The 14,281-nt window shown below is 42.7% G+C and overlaps 1 protein-coding gene across 22 annotated transcripts in view; it reads left to right on the top strand.

Annotated features, from left to right (window-relative positions):
- Positions 1-14,281, top strand: part of tcf7l2 (transcription factor 7 like 2) — a 124,301-nt gene that overhangs the window by 44,440 nt on the left and 65,580 nt on the right. For 16 of the 22 annotated variants that reach the window (XM_064924104.1, XM_064924109.1, XM_064924107.1 and 13 more), the window contains exon 5: positions 1,397-1,456. The exons of the other annotated variants lie outside the window; for them this stretch is intronic. In XM_064924104.1, the coding sequence (XP_064780176.1) occupies positions 1,397-1,456 (60 nt within the window). The remainder of the gene's footprint in view (positions 1-1,396; positions 1,457-14,281) is intronic. 22 annotated transcript variants of the gene reach the window in all.

The raw sequence follows: 14,281 nt of genomic DNA, 5'->3' as shown, positions 1-14,281 counted from the left end.
CAGGCCTTTGCACTGTCCACTGTCTCAGACCAGACATTGCACTGTCAGGCTGACATCACAACCAACTAAGGTGCCAAATGTGAGACCAGCTGAGACGAGACGCGTGTCAATCATAGGAACTGTGACTAGAGGGCAGTAGGGGTTTGCTGTTTCACTCAGTGAAATGTAATCTAGACAAAGTCATTGTTTCCCTATGACACCGAATGTCCAGTTGTTTACGAACACCCCAAGGACAGTCAGAGGCTGCTAAGCAGACGACAGAGGAATCTCTAGAGAAGAAGCATCCAGATTCTGACCTGTAATAGTGGGAAGCCTATTTTCTCCACCGTTCGCTGTTATTTGATTTGCACGGAGAAATGTGGATAGCTGCTTTGAAACTCACAGGAATAGTTGGGAAGTCATTGTCCTCTTTACCTCTGAGTGGTATTTTAGCGGTTATAACCCTTGTGAACTAAGGCCACCCTGGGGAATGTGTGACGGAGATCTAGAATGTGTGTGCATGTATGTGTAAGCACTGAAAATACTGTAAGCCTGTTCCGAGAATTGACTCATTGACCTTAGTGCAGAGTGACCTGTACACGACAGTAAGGTTTCAGTATATGGAGAAACACACTAACCTAGGTGGTCCAGTAGGGTTTTGTTGTGTGTGTGTCTGAATGACTTTGCACAATGTGATTAGTGTGCACGTTTCTTTTGTAAACTGATGCATGAACTCTATATCTCCTTCCCTGTTTCTCTTCATTTACCCTCTTTTCTTCCCCTTTCCCCTTTCCATGCCCTTCATATCCTGATTTTTTAGAGTGATTTAAAATGTGATTTGGTTGTTAGCTGCACACCTACCGAACTGCACTGGAAGACATCTTCCCATGTTCACCCTAGTGCACGCTGCAGTCTCCTAAGTCAATGTCTTTGAACCAGCAGCAAGAAACGGCCAAGTTACTCCAGTGTTAACAACTAGCCAGCCAGTATAACAGCCATGTAGCCAACCCAGAGCCAACCCATGTTCTCATATTCTCTCTGTGTAATGTGTGTGTGTATAAGGAGAGTTAAGGCACCCCTAGAGAAAGAAGGCACTGAAGGCAGCTGAGGCACTGGAAAGGAAAGGAAATAGAAGTTTTAAATAAATGAATAGCCTAGCTAGTGAAAAGGGGGGCTGCATTAGGCTTAAGTGAGAACACATTCCTTTGCATTCATGTCCCTGGTAGGCTAGGATGATGATGATGATGATGATGGTGTGTGTGTGTGTGTGTGTGTGTGTGTGTGTGTGTGTGTGTGTGTGTGTGTGTGTGTGTGTGTGTGTGTGTGTGTGTGTGTGTGTGTGTGTGTGTGTGTGTGTGTGTGTGTGTGTGAGCTGATATAATTGTGTGACTCGGGAACGTCCGTCTTTGCCTTTCAGGGGCCCTTCTGCTTGGAATTCCCCGGACAGTCAGATCTGAGCCTTCACCAATTTCAGTTGGTGAGAACTTTGAATTCCAAGTATCTTGCTAGCTGGTTGATGATGCCAAAATAACAACTGACAAATGATGATGATGATGATTTAAAAAAAATAAAAAATAATAATAATAGTCATAATTCTAATGATAATTCTAATCATGCTATGTTGTTGTGTTTGCTGCTGATTTGAGTGCTGTTGCTTGCTTTGTTGTTGACTTGCTTTGTTGTTGCTCTGTAATGGGGGCTGGTGCAGATATTTTGGGGGATACTTTTGAAGTTTCAAGTACCCTATTGACTTTTCTTTTTAACCTTGGTTCTCACACTAAATATGTACTGATGTCTTGTGCAACACATACATTCGTAGTTCTCTGGCAAGCCTGATTTAGAAAACTGTGAACCGTGTTTTGTGAGTAATGGGCTAATAACCCACTCTAGCGTTATGATAGTTGGTTTAGCCCAGCTCCGTTTGCTGACGGGGCTTTGTGGCTAACATCAGATGGTTTAGAATGTTTACTCTCGAGGTAGCATTACGCTCTCTGTCGATAGAGGATTGTAGCATCCTTTGCTTTACAACAGTGCCAAAGTGTCTATTGATTATAAGGGAAACTCCACCCAGACAATATTTTGGGGGGTATTTGTTTCATTAGTCCGCTGTTGACATAGTCCCAAAACTTTCAAACTATCGAAATCATCTGCGGATGCAACATGCATCATACTGGGAGGATTTGTGTATTTTGAAATGTAGGTATTTTGGGACTATGTCAACAGACTAATGAAACAAATATAAAAAGGTCATTTTTTGGTGGTATTTTACTTTAAGTCTCTACTGTTTGAACATGGTATAGATTGATGAATTCAGGTCCACAAAGGTTTCTGTCAGACAGTATAGTGTATTTATTCTGAGGTTTTTGGTGGTATTTTACTTAAAGTCTCTACTGTTTGAACATGGTATAGATTGATGATTTCAGGCCCACAAAGGTTTCTGTCAGACAGTATAGTGTATTTATTCTGAGGTTTTTGGTGGTATTTTACTTTAAGTCTCTACTGTTTGAACATGGTATAGATTGATGATTTCAGGTCCACAAAGGTCTCTGTCAGACAGTATAGTGTATTTATTCTGAGGTTTTTGTTAATTCTTTTTTTCACATATTATGAGATGTCAATCGTTTTCCAGTCTTTTGCTGAAGGACTGTATTCTGTGTTCGTGTTTGAATTACCATCCGGGAGAGAGAATCTCTTTCTGTTCTCTTTTCATCTATTTCTCTTAGCAGCTGTCTTGAAGAGGATTCTCTTTATTATCGGCATCTGAATGCAGAGCCAGCGAGAAGTTAACTAGGGAGTGGAGTGTGTGAATCTCTCTCTCTCTCTCTCTCTCTCTCTCTCTCTCTCTCTCTCTCTTCTCTCTATCGTTCTCTCTATCTCTCTCTCTCTCTCTCTCTCTCTTTCTCTCTATCGTTCTCTCTCTCTCTCTCTCTCTCTCTCTCTCTCTCTCTTTTCTGAATTGTTCTCCTGTCGTCAGGAGCCATCAACGGACCATGAATAGTCAGGGCCTGTTTCATTTCTATATTACTACTTTTCAATTATGGTTCCCTTCTTGACGTACCCAAACGGTCAGCGTTTGAATGGAGCAGGACATAATGGCTATCCTTCATCTGCAGAGCTGACTGTTGACTGCTGCCAGATCAGTGGGCGCTAAGCTAGATTGTGGCTCATGGTTGCACGTTTAGCCTGATGACGGGAGTGAGAGGAACTGTGGGACGTGGGTTGTCATTGAGGAGCCAAGTCGGAAACTAATTGTTGTCTCCTTTGTATGGATCCCGGACTCTTTTGAGATTCCTGCCTGAGTTGCTCCGACTGATCAATTGCTTGATTTTCCACACTCCATTGGGACCGTGTCAGTAATAAAAATGTTTCACTTGGAAAAAACACTTTTGGGAACAACCTTTAATGTAAACACTGTTTACAAGTGGAGAGAGATATCCCTCATTCCCCCTCCCACCCTTCAGTAAAAAGTGTCTGCCAGAACTTGTTTGATTAGGCAAGGCAGGAGCTCTGTTGGGTGTGTCTATGTCTGTGTTTCTTTGTGAGTCTTGAATATGTGTTTGTCTGCACCAGTGTGTCTGCATATGTGTTGGTGTCTGTGTCTCTCTGTCTAAGATGTAGATGTATGGTTGCCCAATCCAATTTGAGGTGTGTCTGTTTGTGTGCTACATTAGTGGTCTTCGTCAGGTCAAGTAAGGTTGTCAAGCACCGGTGCACATGACATCACAGACACCACGCCTTGTGACACACTGCAGGCGTGTGTGTGCGTGTGTGTTTCTGTGCTTGAGAGCAAACTAGAAAAGTGACGAGAAAGTGATGGCACTGATCATTTTAAAATAGTAGCTTAGTTTTGCAGTCAGATAGAAAAATGTCTCATCAAAATTTGACCTTAAATAATGGTGCAGTGTGCAAACAGATTCGTTCATTTGGCATATTGGTCTTCAGGGACCTGGTGAAACATCCCACTGCGAATTTTCCAAATAATGATCATTAACATGAAGCACTTTTTCTATATCCCCCTGCTTCTCCCTCCCTCCCTCCCTCCCCCCCCTCCCCCTCCCCCTCCCTCCCTCCCCCTCCCTCCCTCCCTCCCTCCCTCCCTCCCTCCCTCCCTCCCTCCCTCCCTCCCCCTCCCTCCCTCCCTCCCTCCTCCTCTGCCCATCTGATTCTGTGGCTGGGCTGCTGTGAGCGATGGAGAGGGGGCCATGTACTGTATTAGTTCTTGAGGGCGTTTCACAGGGAAACTCGTTTTGACAGAACTCCAGGTGTCTCATTGTTGGAACTGCTATGGTTCAACAGATTTACCAATTAGTATTGGGCTGAGGGCATGGTTGGGCGGGAAGGGGGAAACGGGGGGTATGGAAGAATTGAAATGAGAGGGAAGGGTTAGTATGGAAGAAATGAAATGGGGAGGTGTTGTTCCGGGTTGGGTAGAGTGATGGAATGAAATGGGGGGGTTCTTCTGAAGGGTCTTGTGGCTGTAGAGGGAGAGGGACGCTGGGTAAGTCGATACGTGACCTCCTTTTCTCAGCTGAGGAATGGAATGACTGGTTCCAAGGAGGAGGAGGAATAGGAGGAGGGGCGATGGGAAGGCAGCAAAGGAGGAAAACATATTACAGTGAGTTAACATGAAGATTTAGGCTATAACTTTACAAGTAGCCTATAGTCCAGCCCTGATGCCGCCAACAAAGCATGAAACATTTTATTTCCTTGCTCTGTCAGTTATTGCCAATGTTACTGCAAAATTGAGACAATTGAATTGTCCCTATCTCAACACAAAAAATTGATTGACTCAGGAGATAAAATCTCAATCTTTGGAGGGTGTTTTTAAAACACATCTGTTCAGCAAACCAATGATTTGTTTTTGTTGAAATCCTTCCTTCCTCCCTCTGTTCTCACTTTCTTACCAGACTGAATTGTGTGGGACTATACACAGCGCTATTACTTTGTGAAACTCTTTGTTTTTCCTTTAGAAATGCCTACTCCAGGAAGTTTTGACATGAGAGTCGGGTTAAGTAATATAGAGAATATCCCTCGGGTCGCCTGTAGAGTTTGGAGCAGTGTTTGCCTCCAAAGTACAGTATGTGTTTGTGTGTGCGTCATGACTCGTGTTAGTGCTCTATGAAATCACAGCCAGTACTTACTTGGTCAGAAGGTTAAAGGAAAAGAAACTGTAAATAACGTAAATGATGATCCCTCTAGAATTAAAGTCTTAAAGATTTCTCATTAAAGGAGAATTGTGTGTTTTTTTTAATACTGCAAAATCTCTATTTTTGATGTAAATTATTTTTTAATTTTACCTTTATTTAACTAGGCAAGTCAGTTAAGAACAAATTCTTATTTTCAATGACGGCCTAGGAACAGTGGGTTAACTGCCTGTTCAGGGGCAGAATGACAGATTTGTACCTTGTCAGCTCGGGGATTTGGACTTGCAACCTTTCGGTTACTAGTCCAACGCTCTAACCACTCGGCTACCCTGCCGCCTGACATGTTATAGAAGGGTCCAGACACTTTCTTTTGCAATTTTACTTGTTTTTGAGAAACTTGCATGACATTGTGTCATTTTGAACTTTATTCGCAACGTTATATTCCATTTTGTTTCGACTCGAGTGACCATTCTAGCAGCAGGCGACCCCAAGAATGGAACAGCTGGATTAGAGGAGACGTCTTGAGTCGCACAAAATGGAATATAACGCTGCGGATAAAGTTCGCAATGACCCAATTTCATGCGTATAACATCTAAAGACCTGAATCACTATACTGAGAGAGTTGCTGTTTCTAAAAGGACATATTTGGGTGTTTTAGGAGCATTTATTCATGTTATTTCAGAGTCCCCCGTACTGCAGAACAGGAATGAGTTTCCCCAAAACAAGTGGAATCGCTAAATAAGTGTCTTGACCCTTCTAGCTGTAACGTGCCATTTACATAAACAATAGAGATTTGGTTGTAAAGAAGTAAACTTTTCCTTTTAAGGATTATGTGTTGCTGTATCTGGCTGAAAGATGTCCAAAGGTCAGGGTCAAATAGCAATGCACCCAAAGGAAGCTGGATGTACATCTCTAATATTCGACTCCAAAAGTATATAGTGCTACTGTCTGCTGTCCTCTTGAATCACATTCACTGGCTAGACTGGCACCCATCCCCTGCCTGCTTCTTTGCCTGATTGCAGTGGCCGCACTTTGTTTGGGGTGAGAGATTTTGAGTGGGATGTTTTGAGAGGGGTAGTGTGGGCTGGGAGTCTACGGAGAGGCGATGAACCCCACAGCCCCAAACAACAATTTATTGCTACGGTTGAATGCACTGTGGCAGTCAAAGTTTAAAATCCTCTCTCTCTCTCTCTCTCTCTCTCTGAGTGTGTCTGTCTGTGTGTGTGTGTTGGCCGGTGGAATGCTGACTGTTTCCAGGGAGCACTTAAGCCGCCCTGAATTAGGTTTAGTTTCCCTGCTCGTACGGCGTGAGAGCGGGTCAGGGGGATTAGTTGAGAACACTCGGTATCTGATTTCTGAATAGTTTTGTATTGTCCTCAGTGAGTTTTTCAACCTGAGTGAGACTAACCTCCAATTTATTTTATTTTGTTCTTCTCAGCAGTTTCAGTGAAGACATCTCTGAACTTTCTTTATTTGTTTGGCTGTGTTTTTATTTTCCACAGTCAGTTTAGTCAATGATCCCTGAGTGCCAGGCTCTTCTTTAGTCTCCTGAATCCTCAAAAAAAAATGACAGACAATTTTTTTGAAAATTTTGTGGATATTTGTGACAGTTCACACCGAGGCAGGTGATTGTATTTGCATGCTCTTGCATACTTCTGCAAGTATGCACGTTTGTTATTTTTATTCCCCCCCCAGCCCTCCAAGAATCACCTCTGATTAAAGGGCTTATTAACGTGGCACTTAAATCTACCTGAGAATACCACAAGTGCACTAAGTAAGGGAATATCCTTAAATCATAATGGCCATACATGTCAGGGAAACATTGGCCAAACATGGGTATGTTGTTAAGGAAAATCCATTATTATTGTCGCACTGGTCGGCGCTACAATAGTATGGCGTTGGTTGAAACTCAATATTAAATTCAAATTTCCTTACCATCATATCATATTTTTTAAATATATTTTTAAAACTTTTATTTAACTAGGCAAGTCAGTTAAGAACAAATTCTTATTTTACAATGATGGCTTACCCCAGCCAAACCCTCCCCTAACCCTGACGACGCTGGGACAATTGCGCGGCCGGTTGTGATACAGTAGTAGTGATGCCTCTAGCACTGAGATGCAGTGCCTTAGAACACTCTGCAGCCCTTTAACATATGACACTAATGTTGATGAGGTAACTCCCTGGCTCTCGTTGTTAGCCGTCACCGCAACCATATACCAGATTTTGAACAGGGTCGTTAGCATTAGGAAAAAATAAAACAAATTTGCCCCGGCCAAGCTCAATATCTAGGCGTTGGATAAGAACGAGACTAAAGTGTCCATAAAATGACCATTAGACTTGCCACCTTTTCGGACTGAATACGTTTGTAGGGGCAACAGTTTTGATTAAATGCATACTTTATCACTCTCACATGCCATTGACGTGCTACCTTTCTTGTAGCATTTCTGACAATGCTAATATATTTTTCAGAGTTCTAACACCAGGTCAAGAAATTCGGTGGCTCGGCAACAACACAGCTTCACCAGGATACCAGTCATAAGAAAAGTATGAGAACAAACACAGGCTACAGTAGATAGCGAGCGATATGGTGGTATTCAAGCTGAATACCACAATGAACAAATACAAACAGATATTTTGAATAGCTAGGTAGCTAGCTAGCCAACATTAGCTTACTTGTCCAAAGTCCAGCAGCTAGCCTCTGTAACTAGCTGACACCAGTCAACTGAAAGCTAGCTAGCTAATGAACAAGCAAAGAAAGGTAGCTAGCTATTTTTTGGTTATGGAAGATTTATACACAAAACAGCTGACCGTGACACAGAAGCTAGCTAACGTTTGCTAGCTCATATCCAAATGGGAGTCCTACATTTTCCCACAAAACATAGCTAATGTAAACTCATCCCATTCCGTACAAATGTGCGCAACTGCAACATTCAAACGAGACTACAAAGAAAACTAATGGGACTGTAGCGACTGTGTTGACTTCAAAATTGGGGGTGTGAACTAGGTTTCTATTCAAGCGTTGATCGACATGGTAATGGCTCTATAGTATTGGAGAAAAGTTGAAAAACGGACCCTCCGTTACATCGTGATGTGTCATGTCATAACGTACAGCACGCACAAAGCAACTATTTCTGTCTTACAATCTCTCTCCACCAGGTGTAGCACTTCTCTCATTCTTTAAAAACAAGAAATGGACAGTGACAGGGGTAAGGTGGGATACCTAGCCATTTTTTGCGTCATCATTGTATGCGATCATCATTCTCAAAGCCGCTGTTTACTTCTAAGATCACTTTACCACCTCCCTAAAAACCCGATTCAAATTCGACACAAACCTTCAAATACGCATGTAATGACACATTATATAAACTCTTTATAGTGTTTTATTTACATTTTAGAGGCGATAAGGTTATAAGTTGGACAGATCGAGTGAAAAAAAGCTATTTTCCCACACAACATCTCTCCTTCTCACTATCACACATTAGTTTCATTTCCCCACCCGCCATTTTTAAAAAGACCCGATGGGGCTCATTGCCCTCTAGAATTATGCAGAAACTGGCAGCGTTTAGGTCATGTAATTGATTCTGTTGGAAGGGGGAGAAATTGGGCTTTACAATGATATTGACATTACAGTTGATCTGGAAGTATTTTCATTTTTGGGGCACTAAAATAAAGGCAATTGTACAGACCAAGGCGATGTACAAAAGTGAGTGAGTTTACGTTAGCTAGTACATTAGTTCAAAACCAACACCAAACTTTGGACAAATTGTGACACTGCTACCGTACAATGCATGCAATTGGCTTTTGCAACACCAGCTAGCTAGCTAATCCATACTCCAAGCTTCAGTAAGAGTTATCCACATTTCACTCTCAGACAGGACACAACTCAAACTGTAGCTGAGAAAACGAATTGCTAGCTAACGTTACATGTAAACAGTGCGCCGGTTGTGCACTGACTGCAGTGTGCAAATACGCATCAGAAAAACTCAGTTTCTAACATCCATAATAAATTCCAGTACGCTCCATCTCCTGTTCCATTAATGTGGATGCAACCATGATTACAGATAATCCGGAATTAATCGTGAATAGTGATTAGTGAGGGGCACAAATATCACACCCCCAAGACATGCTAACTTCTCAACATTACAATAACAGGGGAGGTTAGCATTTTTTCAGGGGGTATGATATTTGTGCATCTAACTTTGTCACTCATCATTATTCACGATTCAGTCAGGATTATCTGTAATCATGGTAGGATCCACATTCATGTGGAAGTGTATAGAAACGTATTATGTTCTTATTTACAATAAAAGTGACTCCAAAATGACACAATACATTATTTACCATCATCACTGCCCGGTATGGCAACTGCTCGGCCTCCGACTGCAAGGCACTACAGAGGGTAGTTCGAATGACCCAGTACATCACTGGGGCAAAGCTTCTTGCCATCCAGGACCTCTATACGAGGTGGTGTCAGAGGAATGCCCTAAAAATTGTCAAAGACTCTAGCCACCCTAGTAATAGAGTGTTCTCTCTGCTACCGCACGGCAAGCGGTACCGGAGCACCAAGTCTAGGTCCAAGAGGCTTCTAAACAGCTTCTACCCTCAAGCCATAAGACTCCCGAACACCTAATCAAATGGCTACCCAGACTATTTGCATTGCCCCCCCTCCCCCCTTTCATTTTTTACTTTTATTTCTTATTCTTATCCGTATTTTAAAAAATAACTATGTTGTTGGTTAGGGGCTCGTAAGTAAGCATTTTACTATAAGGTTGTATTCGGTGCATGTGACTAATAAAATTAGATTTGATTTGATTTCCAATCTAGGTCCAAAAGGCTCCTTAACAGCCTCTACCCCGAAGCCATAAGACTGCTGAACAATTAATCAAATAGCCACTCGCTGTTTATTATCTATGCATAGTCACTCTACCCTTATCTACACGTACAAAATTAACTCGGCTAACCTGTATACTCGCACATTGACTCATTACCGGTACTCCCTGTATATAGCTTCATTATTGTTTTTATATATATATATAAATATATAAGTACAGTTGAAGTTAGAAGTTTACATACACTTATGTTGGAGTCATTAAACTCATTTTTCAACCACTCCACAAATTTCTTGTTAACAAACTATAGTTTTGGCAAGTCAGTTAGGACATCTACTTTTTTGTTTTTTGTAATTTTTCCAAAAATTGTTTACAGACAGATTATTTCACTCGTAATTCACTGTATCACAATTCCAGTGGGTCAGAAATGTACATACACTAAGTTGACTGTGCCTTTAAACAGCTTTGAAAATTCCAGAAATGTTTGTCATGGCTTTAGATGCTTCTGATAGGCTAATTGACATAATTTGAGTCAATTGGAGGTGTACCTGTGGATGTATTTTAAGGCCTACCTTCAAACTCAGTGCCTTTTTCTTGGCATCATGGGAAAACCAAAAGAAATCAGCCAAGACTTTATCCTTGGGAGCAATTTCCAAACGCCTGAAGGTACCACAATCATCTGTACAAACAATAGTACGGAAGTATAATCACCATGGGACCACGCCGCCATCATACCGCTCAGGAAGGAGACGCGTTCTGTCTCCTAGAGATGAACGTACTTTGGTGCAAAAAGTACAAATCAATCCCAGAACAACAGCAACAGAACTTGTGAAAATGCTGGAGGAAACAGGTACAAAAGTATCTATATCCACAGTTATACAAGTCCTATATCGACATAACCTGAAAGGCTGCTCAGCAAGGAAGAAGGCACTGCTCCAAAACCACCGTAAAAAAGCCAGACTACGGTTTGCAACTGCACATGGGGACAAAGATCGTACTTTTTGTAGAAATATGGTCGGAAAATAGAACTGTTTGGCCATAATGGCCATTATTATGTTTGGAGGAAAAAGGGGGAGGCTTGCAAGCCGAAGAACACCATCCCAACCGTGAAGCATGGGGGTGCTTTGCTGCGGGAGGGACTGGTGCACTTCACAAAATAGATGGCATCATGAGGTAGGAAAATTATGTGGATATATTGAAGCAACATCTCAAGACATCAGTCAGGAAGTTAACGCTTGGTCGAAATAGGGTCTTCCAAATGGACAATGACCCCAAGCATACTTCCAAAGTTGTGGCAAAATGGCTTAAGGACAACAAAGTCAAGGTATTAGAGTGGCCATCACAAAGCCCTGAACTCAATCATATAGAACATTTGTGGGCAGAACTGAAAAAGCATGTACTAGCAAGGAGGCCTACAAACCTGACTCGGTTACACCAGCTCTGACAGGTGGAATGGGCCAAAATTCACCCAACTTATTGTGGGAAGCTTGTGGAAGGCTACCCGAATCATTTGACCCAAGTTAAAGAATTTAAAGGCAATGCTACCAAATACTAATTGAGTGTATGTAAACTTCTGGCCCACTGTGAATGTGATGAAAGAAATAAAATAGTAGCTGCTCTCTACTATTATTCTGACATTTCACATTCTTAAAATATAGATCCTAACTGACTTAAGACAGGGAATGTTTACTAGGATTAAATGTCAGGAATTGTGAAAAACTGAGTTTAAATGTATTTGGCTAAGGTGTATGTACACTTCCGACTTCAACTGTGTATATATATATATATATATATATATATATATATATATATATATATATATGTATATATAAACACAAAATAATCTGAAACACAACCAAAACAAACAGGAAATGCATCCAACAAATGTGTATATTAAGCTTGATATGGTCATTGCCTGCTGTGAATATGGGACCAAATACTTAACTTTTTACTATTTTAATACACATATAAGTGAATTTGTCACAGTACTTTTGCTCCCCTAAAATGGGGGGGGGGCTATGTACAAAAAGTTCTGTAATTGATCACTAGTTCACCTGATGAAAATACCCTCAAATTAAAGCTGACAGTCTGCACTTTAACCTCATAGTTATGGTTTGAGTTCACTGTCAAACGCTCCCTAAAACACTTCTGTGAGCAGGCCTTTCTAATCGACCTGGCCCGGGTACCCTGGAAGGACATTGACCTCATCCCGTCAGTTGAGGATGCCTGGTCATTCTTTAAGAGCAACTTCCTCACCATTTTAGATAAGCATGCTCCGTTCAAAAAATGCAGAACTAAGAACAGATACAGCCCTTGGTTCACTCCAGACCTGACTGCCCTCGACCAGCACAAAAACATCCTGTGGCGGACTGCAATAGCATCGAACAGTCCCCGCGATATGCAACTGTTCAGGGAAGTCAGGAACCAATACACGCAGTCAGTCAGGAAAGCTAAGGCCAGCTTCTTCAGGCAGAAGTTTGCATCCTGTAGCTCCAACTCCAAAAAGTTCTGGGACACTGTGAAGTCCATGGAGAACAAGAGCACCTCCTCCCAGCTGCCCACTGCACTGAGGCTAGGGAACACGGTCACCACCGACAAATCCATGATTATTGAAAACTTCAACAAGCATTTCTCAACGGCTGGCCATGCCTTCCGCCTGGCTACTCCAACCTCGACCAACAGCTCCGGCCCCCCCGCAGCTCCTCACCCAAGAATCTGCAGGTTCTCCTTTACCCAAATCCAGATAGCAGATGTTCTGAAAGAGCTGCAAAACCTGGACCCGTATAAATCAGCTGGGCTTGACAATCTGGACCCTCTATTTCTGAAACTATCCGCCGCCATTGTCGCAACCCCTATTACCAGCCTGTTCAACCTCTCTTTCATATCGTCTGAGATCCCCAAGGATTGGAAAGCTGCCGCAGTCATCCCCCTCTTCAAAGGGGTGACACCCTGGACCCAAACTGTTACAGACCTATATCCATTCTGCCTTGCCTATCTAAGGTCTTCGAAAGCCAAGTCAACAAACAGGTCACTGACCATCTCGAATCCCACCGTACCTTCTCCGCTATGCAATCTGGTTTCCGAGCTGGTCACGGGTGCACCTCAGCCACACTCAAGGTACTAAACGACATCATAACCGCCATCGATAAAAGACAGTACTGTGCAGCCGTCTTCATCGACCTTGCCAAGGCTTTCGACTCTGTCAATCACCATATTCTTATCGGCAGACTCAGTAGCCTCGGTTTTTCGGATGACTGCCTTGCCTGGTTCACCAATTACTTTGCAGACAGAGTTCAGTGTGTCAAATCGGAGGGCATGCTGTCCGGTCCTCTGGCAGTCTCTATGGGGGTGCCACAGGGTTCAATTACATTTACATTTACATTTAAGTCATTTAGCAGACGCTCTTATCCAGAGCGATTCCCTGATACAAATTGGTGAATTCACCTTCTGACATCCAGTGGAACAGCCACTTTACAATAGTGCATCTAAATCATTAAGGGGGGGGGGGTGGTGAGAAGAATTACTTATCTTATCCTAGGTATTCCTTGAAGAGGTGGGGTTTCAGGTGTCTCTGGAAGGTGGTGATTGACTCCGCTGTCCTGGCATCACCACACTGGAGTTTGTTCCACCATTGGGGGCCAGACACCTAACAGTTTTGACTGGGCTGAGGGGAACTGTACTTCCTCCAATGGTAGGGAGGCAAACATTTTCTCGAAAATATATCAATGACGTTGCTCTTGCTGCGGGCGATTCCCTGATCCACCTCTACGCAGACGACACCATTCTATATACGATTTCGGCCCGTCATTGGACACTGTGCTATCTAACCTCCAAACGAGCTTCAATGCCATACAACACTCCTTCCGTGGCCTCCAACTGCTCTTAAACGCTAGTAAAACCAAATGCACGACCCACTGGCTCCAGGTCGTCTACAAGGCCATGCTAGGTAAAGCTCCGCCTTATCTCAGTTCACTGGTCACGATGGCAACACCCATCCGTAGCACGCGCTCCAGCAGGTGTATCTCACTGATCATCCCTAAAGCCAACACCTCATTCGGCCGCCTCTCGTTCCAGTACTCTGCTGCCTGTGACTGGAACGAATTGCAAAAATCGCTGAAGTTGGAGACCTTTATCTCCCTCACCAACTTCAAACATCAGCTATCTTATCAACAAACCGATCGCTGCAGCTGTACATAATCTATTGGTAAATAGCCCACCCATTTTCACCTACCTCATCCCCACAGTTTTTATTTATTTACTTTTCTGCTCTTTTGCACACCAATATCTCTACCTGTACATGATCATTTATCAATCCAGTGTTAATCT

The sequence above is a fragment of the Oncorhynchus masou genome, chromosome 18, assembly GCF_036934945.1.
Source record: "Oncorhynchus masou masou isolate Uvic2021 chromosome 18, UVic_Omas_1.1, whole genome shotgun sequence".
Taxonomy (NCBI): domain Eukaryota; kingdom Metazoa; phylum Chordata; class Actinopteri; order Salmoniformes; family Salmonidae; genus Oncorhynchus; species Oncorhynchus masou.
Note: the sequence above shows the minus strand (reverse complement) of the source record. Positions and strands in the feature narration are given on the sequence as shown.